Source organism: Melospiza melodia, chromosome 15 (genome assembly GCF_035770615.1).
Source record: "Melospiza melodia melodia isolate bMelMel2 chromosome 15, bMelMel2.pri, whole genome shotgun sequence".
Taxonomy (NCBI): domain Eukaryota; kingdom Metazoa; phylum Chordata; class Aves; order Passeriformes; family Passerellidae; genus Melospiza; species Melospiza melodia.
Window position 1 is genome coordinate 6827848 of NC_086208.1, and position 15172 is coordinate 6843019.

The 15172-nt window shown below is 38.6% G+C and overlaps 1 protein-coding gene across 9 annotated transcripts in view; it reads right to left on the bottom strand.

Annotated features, from left to right (window-relative positions):
• Positions 1-15172, bottom strand: part of RNF111 (ring finger protein 111) — a 52646-nt gene that overhangs the window by 22552 nt on the left and 14922 nt on the right. For 8 of the 9 annotated variants that reach the window (XM_063169582.1, XM_063169581.1, XM_063169578.1 and 5 more), the window contains 2 exons: positions 9014-9909; positions 96-222 (listed from right to left, as the gene is read on the bottom strand). In XM_063169582.1, coding sequence (XP_063025652.1) covers positions 96-222; positions 9014-9890 — 1004 coding nt within the window. In that variant the 5' untranslated portion in view covers positions 9891-9909. Of the gene's footprint in view, positions 1-95; positions 223-9013; positions 9910-12687; positions 12820-15172 lie in introns of those variants that run through there. The other variant, XM_063169575.1, reaches the window with a different exon arrangement.

The following is a 15172-nucleotide window of genomic DNA, read 5'->3' on the forward strand; positions in this document are numbered from 1 at the left end:
GTGACATTACCTTATGGGCTTTTAATGGCACAAACATTGTGACAAAACTCAGAGACAAGCAAAACTTTATTAATGCAAAAAGATGCAAATCTCACCTGTAGTTTTCACCAACTGTGACAATCTCCACTTCACTGTCTGTTGAGGTAACATTTATTTCTTCATTAGCAGTGACTTGGGGAGTGGAGGATGCTTCGATCACCACAACATCTTCATCAATACTTCCTGATGAGGAAAAAGGAAGAAGAAAGTTTCCATACTTTATTTATATTTAATTCACCAACTGTCACTATAAGAGATTATTTTTCACAGATTTAAAATATATGTAGGCAGAGAATTTCATGGTGTATGTCAAAAACCTTAGGTGCAACTGTCAAATACATGACCTAATTATTAAAGGGAGCAATTCTGCTCTAAATACTGAAGGAAAAAGAAGGAAGGAGACAGAAGACTGAATGTGGGGTAGGTATGCAAGCTTGCATTAGAAGCATTGAAAGCAATTGCAGTGAATTTTATTATCTGTAACACCAATAAAATTCAGTCATTTAATATGAAGACAGAACAAACTTACAAGCCAGCAAAGTAGTAGTGGTTTGTTAGCATTAATAGCTTTTTAAAAAAAATGTTTTTAGAGGTATCAGTCTCAAGGCTAAATATTGACAACAGAAGAAAAATGATCCACCAACTACTTAAAAAAATATTCTTTTGGTGTTTATAAACATCTTTGTATCTAGACTTTTTGTGGCATTCACAATCTGTACTAGACAGAGGAAGATAAAATTAAACTGAGAATGATAAAAAACAGCAACTGAAACCCCACAAAAGAGACAAGTTTTCTTAGGAAACAACTTCCACCTCAGGAATAATGGTTACAGTTCCAGCCTAACAAGCAGACACATGAAATACTTCTCTAGAGCTGCAACACTGGCAGTGACAAGTCTGAGCCATCTACAAGACTTAAATTGAGCTATGGATTATTCACTGAGCACAAAAGAACTAAAAAAATGAGCTGTATAGCTTAGAAATCACTAACTATCATTTTGGTTTCTGCAAATTGCCTCCAGGAAGTGCTTGAAGAATTTGGTCTCGTTCAAGTCAATACTTCCATCCTGTATGCACAGACTGTTCTCAGCTGCTTCACCCTATGAGAAAGATTATTCATTTTTATTTTATCAGTTTTTCTGCTTTGAAAACAACTCAGACTGCATTATCTCTTTTCCAAAGGCCTTTGTTTCTGACCACACTTATCTCAGAAAGATTGCTGGCTGAAGTTGTAAAGAATGATGCCTCCAAATACTGATACTAACAAAACTCTGGCAATAGGAAGTAGCGTGGAACAAAATCAGTTCTCACAACTTGCATGAAAAGTTTGGGGAAAACTAAAAATACTATGTGGTCTAAAAAACCAAACAACATTCCAAAACTGAAAATACCAAAAGGCCAGTTACTCAGAGTGGAAGGTAGCAGCTAAAGCCACCAGCACATCCAAAGGAATGCAAACATTGTGCCTATCAGGGCAAACAAGCAACAGCTTTCTTACACAGAACTATCTCAGTCACTAAACTTATCTGCTGTCAGACAAAACCACCAGCCAAGCAGCTGGGAAAAGGTCCCTGAGAAAAACCCCCAGCTCCTCCTTCCATCTCCCAAAGCTGCACTTTTCTGAAATACAGTAATTTTGAGAGCACTCCTCAGAGTCCACGTGTCCTGAGGTGCAGTATTTATTGAAATTTGGACAGGTACAAGAGTAGAAAGTTTTAGGCCTAAATATGATTTTGTTACTTCAGAAAACAAAGGAGTTCTCCTTGAGGACAGAATCATCTAGAACGTAGATCTACACTGAAATTCACCCAGTGTGCACCCCTACTGAAATTCTGACACAAGCTCATGAAAACCAAAGGGAATTCTTAACTGACTATCTACACAATTCAGACACCTTTCTCAATGTTCAAAAGCTCATTTTATTCAACTGGGTTTTTTTAAGCACTCCTTTAGCTGAGAGGTGATTGTACCAACTACACAAATCAGACTGCAAAAAACATCCAGACTGGTACTGAATGAACAGGTTTTGTGACTTCCAAACTAACAAATAAAATCTTTAGGAAAGCAGTCAAAGTTGCTCCAAGTAGGATACAGCACAGACATAGTTCAGAGACATGCAACTTCCTACTGTTCACGCCTCTAAAAACACCTTACTAAGTCAAAAGCACAAACTGATAAAATTTTCATCCCATTAAATACTTTCCTATACAAGGAACCAATACTTTCTTCAAAATTAAGCAGAAAAACTACTATAAACTACATAAATATTTAATTGTTTTATACAGTCCACCATGATACAGTATAATTCACTTTTTTTTAGCACATACCAGTCACTGGCCAGTCATCTGTCTGTAAAGAACTTCAAGCAAAATTTAAAGCATGAATAGCTTACACATCAATGCATCCCCTGAGTGACTGAAGCTGTAAGAAGGCAGCTAAATCTGGATAATTACAGAGTTAACCACACCATTCCTGCAGCTCCTGAGGGTTATCTCGCTTCAAGAAGAGTCAATGCACTGCTGACAGCAAAACAGCTACACAGATGGAAGAGATGTATTCTGTACTACTTTCAGAATAATACCTATGGCTATAAAACAAACAGAAAATCATCCTCCTGCAGGCACACATTATTTCTTTGTCATCTTCTGAATCACAGAACACATCAAGAAAATTATACTCTAGTTATTTGTGAGTAAATTAACCTTCAGGCCACCACTGAAAGACTCAGTCTGCATTTCAAGTGAGCTTCTTAAAACAAAACTTCTCTTGAAAATCACAGCCAGGATTTTAATAGTTTCCACAGAAATTTGGGGTGGTTTCTTCCCTTCTCACATCTACAAATAGTATTTCATAGTGCACACAAGATACCAAATTTCAGTTTGCAAGTTTTGCATTTCCCATTCAGACCTTTCAATAGCCATTAGTAATTAATTTCTGCATGTGACTATTAATCAGAAATAATCGGTAACTTCTTCACATAAGTTTTTCTACTCTTTTAAAAGCCTTTTCTATGATGGAAACCTAATGCTCAGCTGGCCTAGGGGAAGGGATAAACTGCACATGCTTGAATCCAAATCTGAACATATGTAAAACTGTAATCCTCTCTGAAAAATAAAAACACACTCTCATCCAGGCCGTACCTCACAAAACCAGTAAATTTGCTATAATAAAGTGCCTTTGTAAGCAGAATATAACTTTTATAATAAAATAAATATTATATTGGACTCTAAAGTTCAATACTTAGGCCAGTAAATGACATATTTTTCCCTAGAAAGTTGTAAGGTTACTTTACAGCAGAAATTGCTATGTGCCAGTGATAGACCAACTTGCTGCTTTAGAATCAAATACTTAAATAATCCAGAAGTTGTAAGCAAGAGACTAAGCTTTGCACAGTATAACATGTGTAATATATATAATTATACTACTATTTAAAAGACTATGGCATAACTCCAAGATTAATTAATCATCATCCCAAGGACCCCACCAAGGGCATAAGTAACACTGGAGTAATACCCAAATTTATGTTTGGCTGATGCCATTCTCAGAGGGTATTTTCACATCTGTTTTGCAATTAACATGGAATTTAACCAGTCTGAATATTACATGTAAGATAATAAAAGCATTTTTCAATACACAATTTCAAATGAGACAGTCTGATCAACTCTTAAGTGAAAGCAGAAGAGATTTAAAAACAGCAGTCAAGTTCCAGTGAGAGAGCTGCCTTATTCTGAGTTCCAGGCTTGCACTGGACCAGACCAAGAGCCCACTCAGGCACATGTTCTCTCTAACAGCTGCAGCAGGCAAAAACACTGTGCAGTCAGGGCAGAAAACTCAGGCTACAAATTTTAACTAAAAGCTCTCACACCACCCAGCATTCACAACAATGTCTCAGATGTCAGAGCACACTTTCTTGCCCAGTCATTACTCAGCTATCCATAAGTGTGTTGAACGTGGGACTGTGTGCCCCAATAGCCACTTATGCTCAGGAATTAGAGACAATGACTTGGATAGTAATTCAGCTTGAAATGAATAAAATAATACCCTGCTGTATTAGTCAGTACTGTCTCCTTTACCTCTGCAATGTCTTGAGCTAGGTATGGCTGGCAGCCCTGCCCTGAGCCTGACAGAGCACAACAACACCCCTGTATGAGCAGCCATCCTCTGGGACTGAGGGGTCACGGATTTGTGCCTTTGCTCTTGTTCTCAGGCTCTGAAGGTCCTGTCACCCAAGCAGACACACCAAACACATTTGTCCTTTCCCTCCCTAGATGTCTGAAGATTCCTGGGCGCCAGGACAGTCACTCCCTTCCCCTGGTGGCCTTGAAGGTCCTGCAGGAGGCCAGGGAGGTGCTGTTGATGAGCGTGGCACAGTGCAGGGGAGCTGAAGCACCCAGAGCACTGGCACAAAATCCAGCAGCTACAAGCTCCAAGGGGAACCTGGACCAGAAATGCAACCCCCTCCTGTCACTGAGGCAAGGGACACCTCTGTCATCACCTGCTTCCTCTGAGGACTGTGTGAGTGACTCATGCTCTTTTATATGGTTTTTGAGTCTAGATTATGATTGTTAGGTTGATAAAGCAAACCACACGTTAAGATTTGACCTGCTCTGCAGAGGGTCCAGGTGATTAGAAATTTTAACTTGGTGGTAGTACAAATTTTGTACTATGCTACTTGCAGATTGTATTACATTGATTCTACTTAGAGAAATCCAGTGCCATTCTACTCATAAAATCCTGCTAAGAAAAGACTTAATTGTAACTAAGATTTAGTGCTGTCAACATTCTGGCAAGAACCTGCCTGTTCCCTTAGGGTTGTGTGATTACAGTTTTTTTGTACCTGAGACTTACTTGGAATAAACTTTCCAATAGCTGTGCATGATGGGAAAAATTTTCCAAAGCAAACAAATTGCTTAGGAGTCTGCACCCTGGTGGAAAAGACAGTCAACCACAGTTTAGGGGATTTTGTCTAACTATGAGCCATGCTAACTGAAACCTGTACTGACTGTTCTTAACTTTACACCAAAACCAGTCCTATGGGCAATGCCACAACAAGCCCAACAATTCTACAAACAGCATCTTTTCAGCACAGAAAGCTGCAGCAGGGCTGAAGTGAATGCCACACTAACTTCTATTACTTGTAGCTATTTAAAGCCCCAATCCACAGATGGATACAGCAGCACTGATTAATGTCCACTGCTCACACAGCCAGGTGCTCCTTCCCTCACCACTCCTCAGTTCTTCTCCAGTAAGCAGCATGGTAAACAGGATACTTATACCCTTCCTTATCCACTAATGCTATTGAGATAAAAGGTTGGAATTATCAGCTGCATCAGTTGGTGAGAGAAAAGGACTGCATGCTGTAGTTTGTAGGAGGGATTAAGTAACTGAAAAATAATCAACTTTAACAACAGGCAGCTCACTTCTACTTAATACCTGTTTATCTTAAACCTGTTAAAATAATCTCAGCATGAAGCAGTATTTGCTTAACGTTTTCACCAGCCTGTGGCTTGTAAAATATTGAATGTCTATATTCAATGTTTTTTTGGGAGACAGACAACAAATGTTAGAGACTTGAGATGACAGTAGTGAATAAACACTGTCTTATCGTTCAAAGCAGCTTTGAACAAAATTTGGAGCAGCTTCTCATCAGCATTACATTCTAGGAAAAGAAAAACCTGTCTAGCATTAGTTGTTCAAAAATATAAAATAACACATCAGACCCTGAAGGAATGGTAAGGTATTAGGTGAACAATTTATGACAAAGCAAAACTCCACACACCTTGTTTTTTCTAACAACACTTTGCCCTTTTCCAGAATTCTGCTTTATTGCCAAATCAGAGTACATAAGGTTAAAAAATTGTTCCAATTTAAGCTTTTGCTAGATTTCCCTCCATAGACTGCCTCCAAAGGGCAGTTCCAATCCTTTAGATCCAAGATGAAAATTAAATTCTTGCAGAAGCAGAACATTTGCATTACAACACAGGAGATCCAACAAGAGCAAAAGTTGAATTTAGCCACCTTTCACAGGCAAAGGTGGATGAGGATTATTTCTGAGGGTGTGTACACAGGGTTAGACAAAAGGTTCTGGACTACCTAAACAAAATACAGAATCAGAATTCATGTCTCCCAGCAAAAATGCTGCCTTCTGTCGTTTTAATTGCAATTGAAACCAAGTGATGAACACTGCAATTAGAACATCCACCCTGTAAGCACCTGCACCTCCAGCTGCAGGGATCATTACACTGCACCCAGCTGGGCCCATGCTGGCCTCGTGCCCCAGCTCCTGTCTCCCCTGAACGAGCTGCAGCTGCCCACCCCAGATGCAATGAGAACAATGCCTTCCATGGCACACAGCTGGTACAACAAAACCACCCAGTCCCAGGTGTCAGGATGTACTGTGCACACTCTCACACTCCAAGGTTCACAAGTTTCGCCAGAAGAATAGCTTAAGCCCTAATGGAACAGGAGGAAAAAGCCAATATAATGCTATTTGTTTTCTTGGTAAAGGTTTTGTTAAACAAACAACCCCCCTTCATATCTCCATTAATATGATTTTTCCAAAATTAGCCAAGTTAATTTTATTAATTTGAAGAACTTACTAAATACTTCTTAGGTTAAAAAGGTCTGTTACTTTAATTTCTTGCCACAATCAGAAAAAATTGTTTTCAATTTAACTTACTAGTGCTTTAAATGCACTGTATCTTTAGCTAAGCACCAACATTCAAAGCAAAGAAATATTTTCTGCAAAATCCTTAATACAAATTGCTATTCAGTAGGCTACAAGACTAATCACATCACTTTGAAGCCTGTTTTTAAAAAAAAAATCAGTTATTGCCACATCTTTTTAAACTGTATTTTCTTTTCCAATTATTATTCTCCTCCTTTCCTAAGTATGTCCTCTAGCACCTTTACATATATGCCCCAGGCCTCATATACTTAGCAGAAGTTATTTGTCCTTCAGCACACTGTAAATTCAGCAGATGTACAGAGCAAAGAAATTCTCCCTAACATTAACTAGCTCATGTACATTATTATCAATACAAGCCTTTCCTCATATAAAACCCCATCCTGCTTGCTCACTACACAGAGAAGTTGCATAGCTGTTTTCCAGCTGCCCCCATTTCTGTCCTAATTAACTCAATAACCAGAAATGCCTTATATAACAGCACAAAGCTACCAAAAATGTTAATCACATTTTTATCTACCTAAAAATAGGACACTTTCACAGAGGATGTCTGCTCAACTTCCCATTATATCTGCAATGTAAACAAAATGCTCAAAAACCTTTCCATCAATCTATATTTCCACTGGAAAAACCCCCACAGTATTCACACACACTAAGCCAGAATCACTTTTCAGCTCCCTGCAAGTGCTGGTTCTGCAGTACAGGAATGAACAACAGGACACAATCTTTACAGCAGAACTTCTTTCAGTTACAGCTCATGTCAGTATTCTCATCTAAAATTACTGGTGCAGAACTAATCAGTTTTCTTCCTTCATGACATGAAATAGACACTTTCATTAATTAAGAGTATAAAAATTAATCCATTGGACTTTTCCACATCTGTGTGGAAGGAGAGTTGTTACTGATCCTACATCATTTTAGTTACATAGAAATCTACCCCCTCTGAAAATGGTAAGAAAACACTAACTTGGAAACAAATGTGTTAACACAGTAGTTTCTCAAACTGGTTTTCATATAAATGTATGCATATCCCTATTATTTATTATTTACAAATCAAATTCTTCAATATGGTTACACATGCATGCCAAATGTAACTTTTTTAGGCCTAATTAATTTCTATTCCCACAAATGTGCATTAAGATAATTAAGGCTGTGCAATAATTCTTCTGTTTCAGTTATGCATGCCCACCCCTAGCACTGCAGAAGTAAAACTTCAGCATTACAGATTTTACTTGTATTTAAACATCACAGACATTATTTCCTACTGCAATGAGTAACAAGCAATAATCTCGACTTTACTACTCTGGTTCTGTTCAAGCAGAAATCCTGCCCTGAATGAATGAACATTCACACTTTGGTTTTTTTTAACCTATTCTTGTATTTTCAGCCACTTTTTCTTAGAGGAATGATAAGCACAGCCTGAGATATGGTTTCACTTATTAAAGCATATTTGTCACTAGATAAAACACATGGTTGCACAGATTAACACCATGCTGTGTTCTATCTACTTCGCCACGCTCTCTAAAAAGCTGAACTAAAACAGAATGCACAACTACTTTCACTTGGCAAATTTAACACAAAAGGAAGTCCAAAAAAATCTGCCAATTAACAAAAGCCCACAACAAACAAACAAACCAGGAAAAACACCCAAAACAAACCAAACTAAACAAAAACATTCCCCAAAAAGTCTTCCTCCAAGCACTCAAGGATTCAGATACTGTGCAAGACATAGTAGAAAAATAATTGTGTAAACCACCTGCCTTGCAATGAGTTTATCTGGGCAAAACATTTGGTATAGATAGAATACTTTTCTCTCATTATCACAATACTAAAGCTACCTTCAACTGACTCGTATTTCAGCTCCTATAACAATAGATTTTTTCTTTATATTTTTCTAAATTTTCAAGAACAGTTAAATATCAGCATATATTTCTACATTCTGAAAATAGAATTATTACCATAATCAGTTCAAAGCTAAATTTTTAACACAATTCAACAGCAAAAACAATAAAAATGGATCAACTCAGCAGCATGTGATGAATCAGACTGAGCAACTTCCATTATGTGCTGTAGAAGCCATTAACTTTTACATTCAAGATTTTAGATTTGAATGTACTGAGATCTGAATGTACTTCTCCCATCAAAAATTTATGTTGCAATGTTCACAGTACTTGCAGTAAGTCTATCTGTAGTATTAACCTCAAAAACTGCTCTAAAGGACTTATACAAAAGCCTATTATACACAATGAAAGGTAACTAATACAAAATACCTCAGGAATTGCGTTTTACCTGAAGGAACAGCTGTGCTATTCTGGTGGTTTTCACCAGGTGACACAAACAAGTCCTCCTCCCCTTCAGTAGATGAACTGGAAGAAGATTCAGTACTGAGATCATTCTCACTGGAGCTGCTGGAACTGGGAAGTAAAGCATACTTTCTTCGAGCCAACACTTCCCGCTTTTTCCTCTGCATTAAAATTCGTTCTTTTTGGTTCTGTGTCCGCTGTGATGAACTTGTTTTCACAGCTCTCTTCCTATATGGAAGTCTTCTTAAAGAACTGTTGTGAAAACAGGGCCTTTTCATCAATAACCCAGGTACAGAGTCTGCCTCAGTCCGAGGCCACTTTTGTGACCTTGCACTGTGAGTTCTGCTCGGAGTATTCAGCACTGCCTGAGGGTGTCTCACAGGAGCATCTTTTTCCTCATCAGATGTTACCGTGTCAGAGTCCCCAAAATGCAAGCTAGATGAAGGCGATGAGATACAGTCACTAAAAGAAGAATCATTGTCTTCACTCTGTGTTTCTAGATGCTGTCTCAATCCTAAGATTCCTTTGTTTTCTTTATCAGGACAGTTCTGAGTGTATGAAGGACCAGCCTGCTGGCTCTTGCGTTTTTTCCGCACCACAATACCTTTCTCTTGGTCTGTATGGTTGCCATTCATGTCCTTTTGCTTTTGAGAATCACCACACAAGTGAGAGAACTCATTCCCTACTTTACTGGCAATCATCTCAACTTCTGCAGTGAAGCTTTTGGCCTCCCCAATAGGCTCAGGGTTCAAGAGGATCCCCTTCAGACTCTCCTGTCTCTTTGGTGCATCAGAAGGAACTTCACTCTTCATATCCGCTTTTAGGGTATAAACTATATTACATTCAGGAGTCCATTTAGACATGGAAAGATTTAAGAAAGGCCTAGAAAACAAAACAGATAAGCATCAGGAAAAGAAGCATTCGATTTTTTTCAAAAGCAAAGCTGAAATAAGAGAAAACCCATTTACTGCTAGTACTAATCGCCCAGTAGGAATGGCAAAACAACAGTAACCAAAATACAACTGTTTCAAAATAATAAAAATACTCCTTGACAATGTAATTTTTCATTAAAAGAGAGTTCTTTAATTTAAGTTCTTATGGCCAGTGAAAACATTATCACTCTCACAGAGCAAATACTGGTCTATGTCACCTGCAAAACCAATGATGTCTACCTTACTAATACTTAAGCACGGCAGTTACAGGCTACTGCTTACAGAAGTTACTGAGTTTTGGCTAAATAGCTCCCATAGCCATCAGCTAAAATGCCTGCTTATTAAATAAGGCCTGTGTCTTCCCCTGCAGCAGAACACAGGGACAGTAAATAGCTCAATACAATACACGGGCTGTATGGTGTCAGTTGAGCTATAAAAGTCAGTTACTTGAATTCATTGCTCTTTTCTGACGTGAAAAGGAATGAAACATGAGAGATTTTGAACTGTTATTATTTTGGGGCAAAGTAAAAATCCATTTATTGCTTTGAGTCTCTTTTAAAAACCACCACACATTAGCAGTACAATGTACAAAGCTATTTGCAGTCCATGTACTTTTGACTCTCACCCTATGACAAAAAATGAGTATATCATAGTATGTGTTCCCTTAGCAGTCACTATTGGGCAGCTTCCCCTCCCTGCAAAATATAAAGCTGCCAATGTATAACATGAGCCTCAAAGAAGCACTTTTGTACTGGAAGACACAGACGACACTAACCTCAGTAATGGATCCATGTTCAATCTGCTTCATCTGCCATCTCTGCCTTTGGTTTCAATTCCCAAAAGGGAATGATGAAACAATTTGGTTCCCACTGTGATAACTACTGGAACTCCTTTCTGTAACTAGTATCAGGGGGTTTTATGCCTCAGCTGAATAAGCTACAATAGATACTTTACAGCTTACAGCAAGTTGTGCTGAGCTACCAAAAAGCTGCTGAAGAAAACATGTGCAACAATGCCCAAAGTGGAATAAGGCTGCCTAAGCAGCACAGCTGGGAATATGCATGAAGCCACAAAAAACACCTGAGCTATTCTAGAAACAGCAGCAACAGCCATCCAGAGCCACCCTGACAGGTCGGTCTGCATGAACCTCACAAAGTTCCACACGGCCAAGTGCAAGTTCTGCACCTGGGCTGGGGCAATCCCAAGCACAAACACAGGCTGGGCAGAGAGAGGGAGAGCAGCTCCGGGGAGAACTTCAGAGGGTGTTACTGGATGAGAAACATTACATGACCTGACACTCTGCTTGCAGTGGCTCAAAACAGTGTGGCCAGCAGGAGGGGACGGTCCCTCTATTCCACCTGGACTAACACGTCCAGCTCTGTAGCTCCCAGCATAAGGACATGGAGCTGCTGGAACAAGACCACAGGAGGGCCATGAAGATGCTCCCAGGGGTGGAGAATCTGTCCTATGAAGACAGACAGAGAAGTGGGGTTGCTCAGTCTGGAGAAGAAAAGGCTCCAAGGATACATTACAGCACCTTCCAGTACCTAAAGGGGTTCCAAAAGAGCTTGAGAGGGACTTCTGACAAAAGCATGTAATGATAAGACAAGGGGGAATGGCTTCAAATCAAAGGAGGGCAGGTTTAGATTAGAGACAAGGAAGAAATTCTTCCCTGTGACAGTGGTGAGACACTGGAACAGGCTGCCCAGAGAAGCTGTGGATGCCTCCTGGAAGAGCTCATGGAAATGCTGGGCTTTAAGCAATGTGGTCTTGTGGAAGGTGTCCCTGTCCATGGCAGGTAATTTGGCAGTAGATGACTTTCAAGGTTTCTTCCAACCCACGCCATTCCATGATGGTTCTATGATCTGTGGCAGGTTAAGCAGCCCTGCCTACTCAGGTCCATAATCCTCTGCCTGAATCTCCAAACTCTCCAAAATGCTAATGCATCCTTACATGCAGAGCTAATATTTAACACATATTTATTTCCTCACAGAACATATCAATACAAAACTGAGACTACAAAACAGATTTAAATAAGATTTTTTTTAGACCGTTTCACAAACTGATGCTTTCAGGAGCAGCTGTGAGCTAGCTGCTCCTAACAAACCCTAAAGTATTACTTATTTCAGTTTGGAATGGGTATAAACTGATGCATCATCCCTGTGTCCTCTTCATAGCCATAAGCAACTACTATACTCCATGTGATGTTATCTGGGATAAAAACTTTGCAAAAGGCATCAATGCTGCACAACTAACATCTACAGAAGCTGTAAGTTGACAGGATCCTTCTGGAGATCAAGAACCTTTTAGATCCTAGAACCCCAGCTGAAAAGCCCCATTTGAATGCTCTCACTGGAAAGCCTACAAGCATTTATAACAACTACTGTTAAATATCCTATATCCTCTGATAACAAAGTGTTGCTGTTCCCTATAGGAATTACAGCAGATAGGCTTGTCTCACATGCAAGCCAAAAGCTAAATTCAAGTTGGAATTGCCAGTATAGACAAGGGGCTCTTACTTCATCAAAGCACTACTTTTTTATAGCAGTAAGTTTTAGTGCAATGCACTATATAAGGCTACCTTTTTCTTTAGGGCTGAAAATAAGAAGAAGTAGCAAAACTGGAAAAAATTAGAAGTACAAAAAGCCGACGTAGGAAACAAAGCCTATCACAGCTGTGGAGTTCTGCTGTCTGCCCTTCCCAGCTCCAGCTCTTAGACAGTCCTCACCATTCTCATCCATACCATCCTTCTTTGGAAAATAAGGACCAAGACTTCCATTTTATCCAGTTTCCAGCAAGAACAGGAATGCAGCATTCAGACCTTCCAGAAGCACACAGAACAAGCAGTACATAGTCCTTCTTCTCATCCTCCCAAGGTCACCTTTTAGCTCTGTTATTTATGCACCACTGTTTTACAGAAATGTAACAGTGTAGTCAGTATTCACCCCAGTCCAAAGGCAACGCAGACCCTCCCACAATAACCCTGTATTTTTTCACAAGTGTTTTTAGAAAATTCAGAAAATATTTCAATTTGGGGGGATTTTTTTTTATTTAGAAAGCTTATTGTCTTTGAACACAGTCATAACTTGCCAGCATATACTACATGGCCAGCCTATACATAACTGTTTCCTCTCCTTTTAACATGAAAACTTCAGAATCAAAGAGAATTGACCACTCAATTTTTTATAAGAAATTAAAATCTGAACATTTTCTCATTATGTGAGCACAACCAAGGGCTGATTTACAAAGGATTCTGTTCTATTCACTGGAGTGCTACCCCCCTTTTTATTTTTAAACTCAAGTGGAGGAATCTCCATCAGTATGAAAATTCTGCATGCTGAATGTGATTATCCCTGCATAAGCTCTGTTTACTTTAGTGCAGAAGCCGCTGTGCTGAAATACAGATTTACCTATTTAAGTTACCACAAAAAAATTAGTGCAATGATATTTACACTTTGAGAAACCTCAAACGGCTGTAAGATGATGAAAACCTGAAATTATCACAGTGAAACCAAGTGCATCTGAAACATTATTTACTGGATTTGTTTTATTCCAACAGGGAGCCTACATACAGTAGCCAGTTATCATCGATTCAAACATTTTGTATATTTTTACTCTTACAACCATGGAAATTCAACCAAGTAATCAAGAGCTCTCTATTTTTGCTAATCAGTAGAGACTGAAGGGCTGCTTACTCACAGGAGAGCTGCTGCCTTCAACTACAAACTTACACAACAAATAATCCATTTCTTCACTATTTAGAAATGCTATTACAAACTTTCAAACAAAAAATTTGACCAAAAAAGACAAAATCTGGACTAGATTTCAGTCCATTTAAAGTATCTTCAGTGGTTAGACATAAATGTCCATTTTTCTTCTGCACAGAAGACAAAATTTAAGAGGGACTACAAAAATAATAGGCAAATAATTAAGTCATTAGAATGAGATCATCTGCTGTTAAAACATTTAGAAGTTCCTACAATATATCTTTCTAATGAAAAGTAGCCCTCAGAAGCTTTTTCAAAAAGCAGCAAGATTAAGTAACTTCAATCAGTATTAGTGTTCCTCCTTCCTAATCAAAACATCTGCCTATTGACTTAGTCCCCCATGTTTCCTCTCAAAGTTTTGATTTACTATCCTCTTTTAAGCCATTATGATTCAATGAAGAGCTGTTAAGACAGCTACCTGAAAGCTATAAATAGATATTCTAAGTTCCCCTCTCAGGTGCATGACTGTTTAGAATTATGAAGTGCACATGACTTTTATCCATTCTTTTCACCACTTAAAACCATTGATATTAATCATTCCAAGACATACAGCCATGCAAGGAAATTCATGCAAACTGGGAAATCCCTTGAAATAGCTAAGTCAAAAAACAAGGTTAAAGAGGTCTTTACAGCAAGTTTATGATCACATATCAAAGCAAAACACATTTGAGTTATAAGATGGAGCAAAGGATTTGGTCATTAATTATTAATTTCTTTATAAGCAAACAAAAATTACATAGCATTACAGTACTATAAAACAGTAAAATGCTTCATTACACAACATATAACTCAGTTTTTTGGTATAAATTTCACTGATGAATACATGTGACCTAATAGATCATTACCCTGAAAATGCATTTTCAGCCACATTCTGAATACAGTAAACTCCCTTCACCACCTAGAAAAAAAATCTCCTTGCATTTGTTGTCCCTTTATTTAGCTCTAACTTGTTTTCTTCACATATGGTCACTGAACTCCCAACTAACTTTCTAAATTAATCCCCTTCCCTGATATGCAGCTTGGATCAGATTTTACTTTTACCATTATTTTTACTCTGACGAGCTACTACTTGTACTGTTAAATTCATGAGAAAACCTTTCTTTCCTCTCATTAAAAAGATGTATTCTTATTCTTTTAGCAAGGCTTTTCCATTATATATATCAAGAAACAGGAAAATGAAAAAGGTTATAAAATTCATACAAGGCCTTAAGCACTGTTACTTTCCAATCTCAGGCAGGCAGCCAAGCAAGGCTGATTCCTGCATGGCCCTGGCACACTGGAGGCTGACACTTCAGGGGTTGGACCCCCAACTCAATTCCATGGAGACTGAACCTCAGTGCTATCATGTCCTGCTGCTCCAACAATATAAGAACTCACTGAGCAGATCACAAAAAAATGCCACTCATTTTCCTAAAAGAAGCAGTTCTGTCTTCATTTCATTTCTAT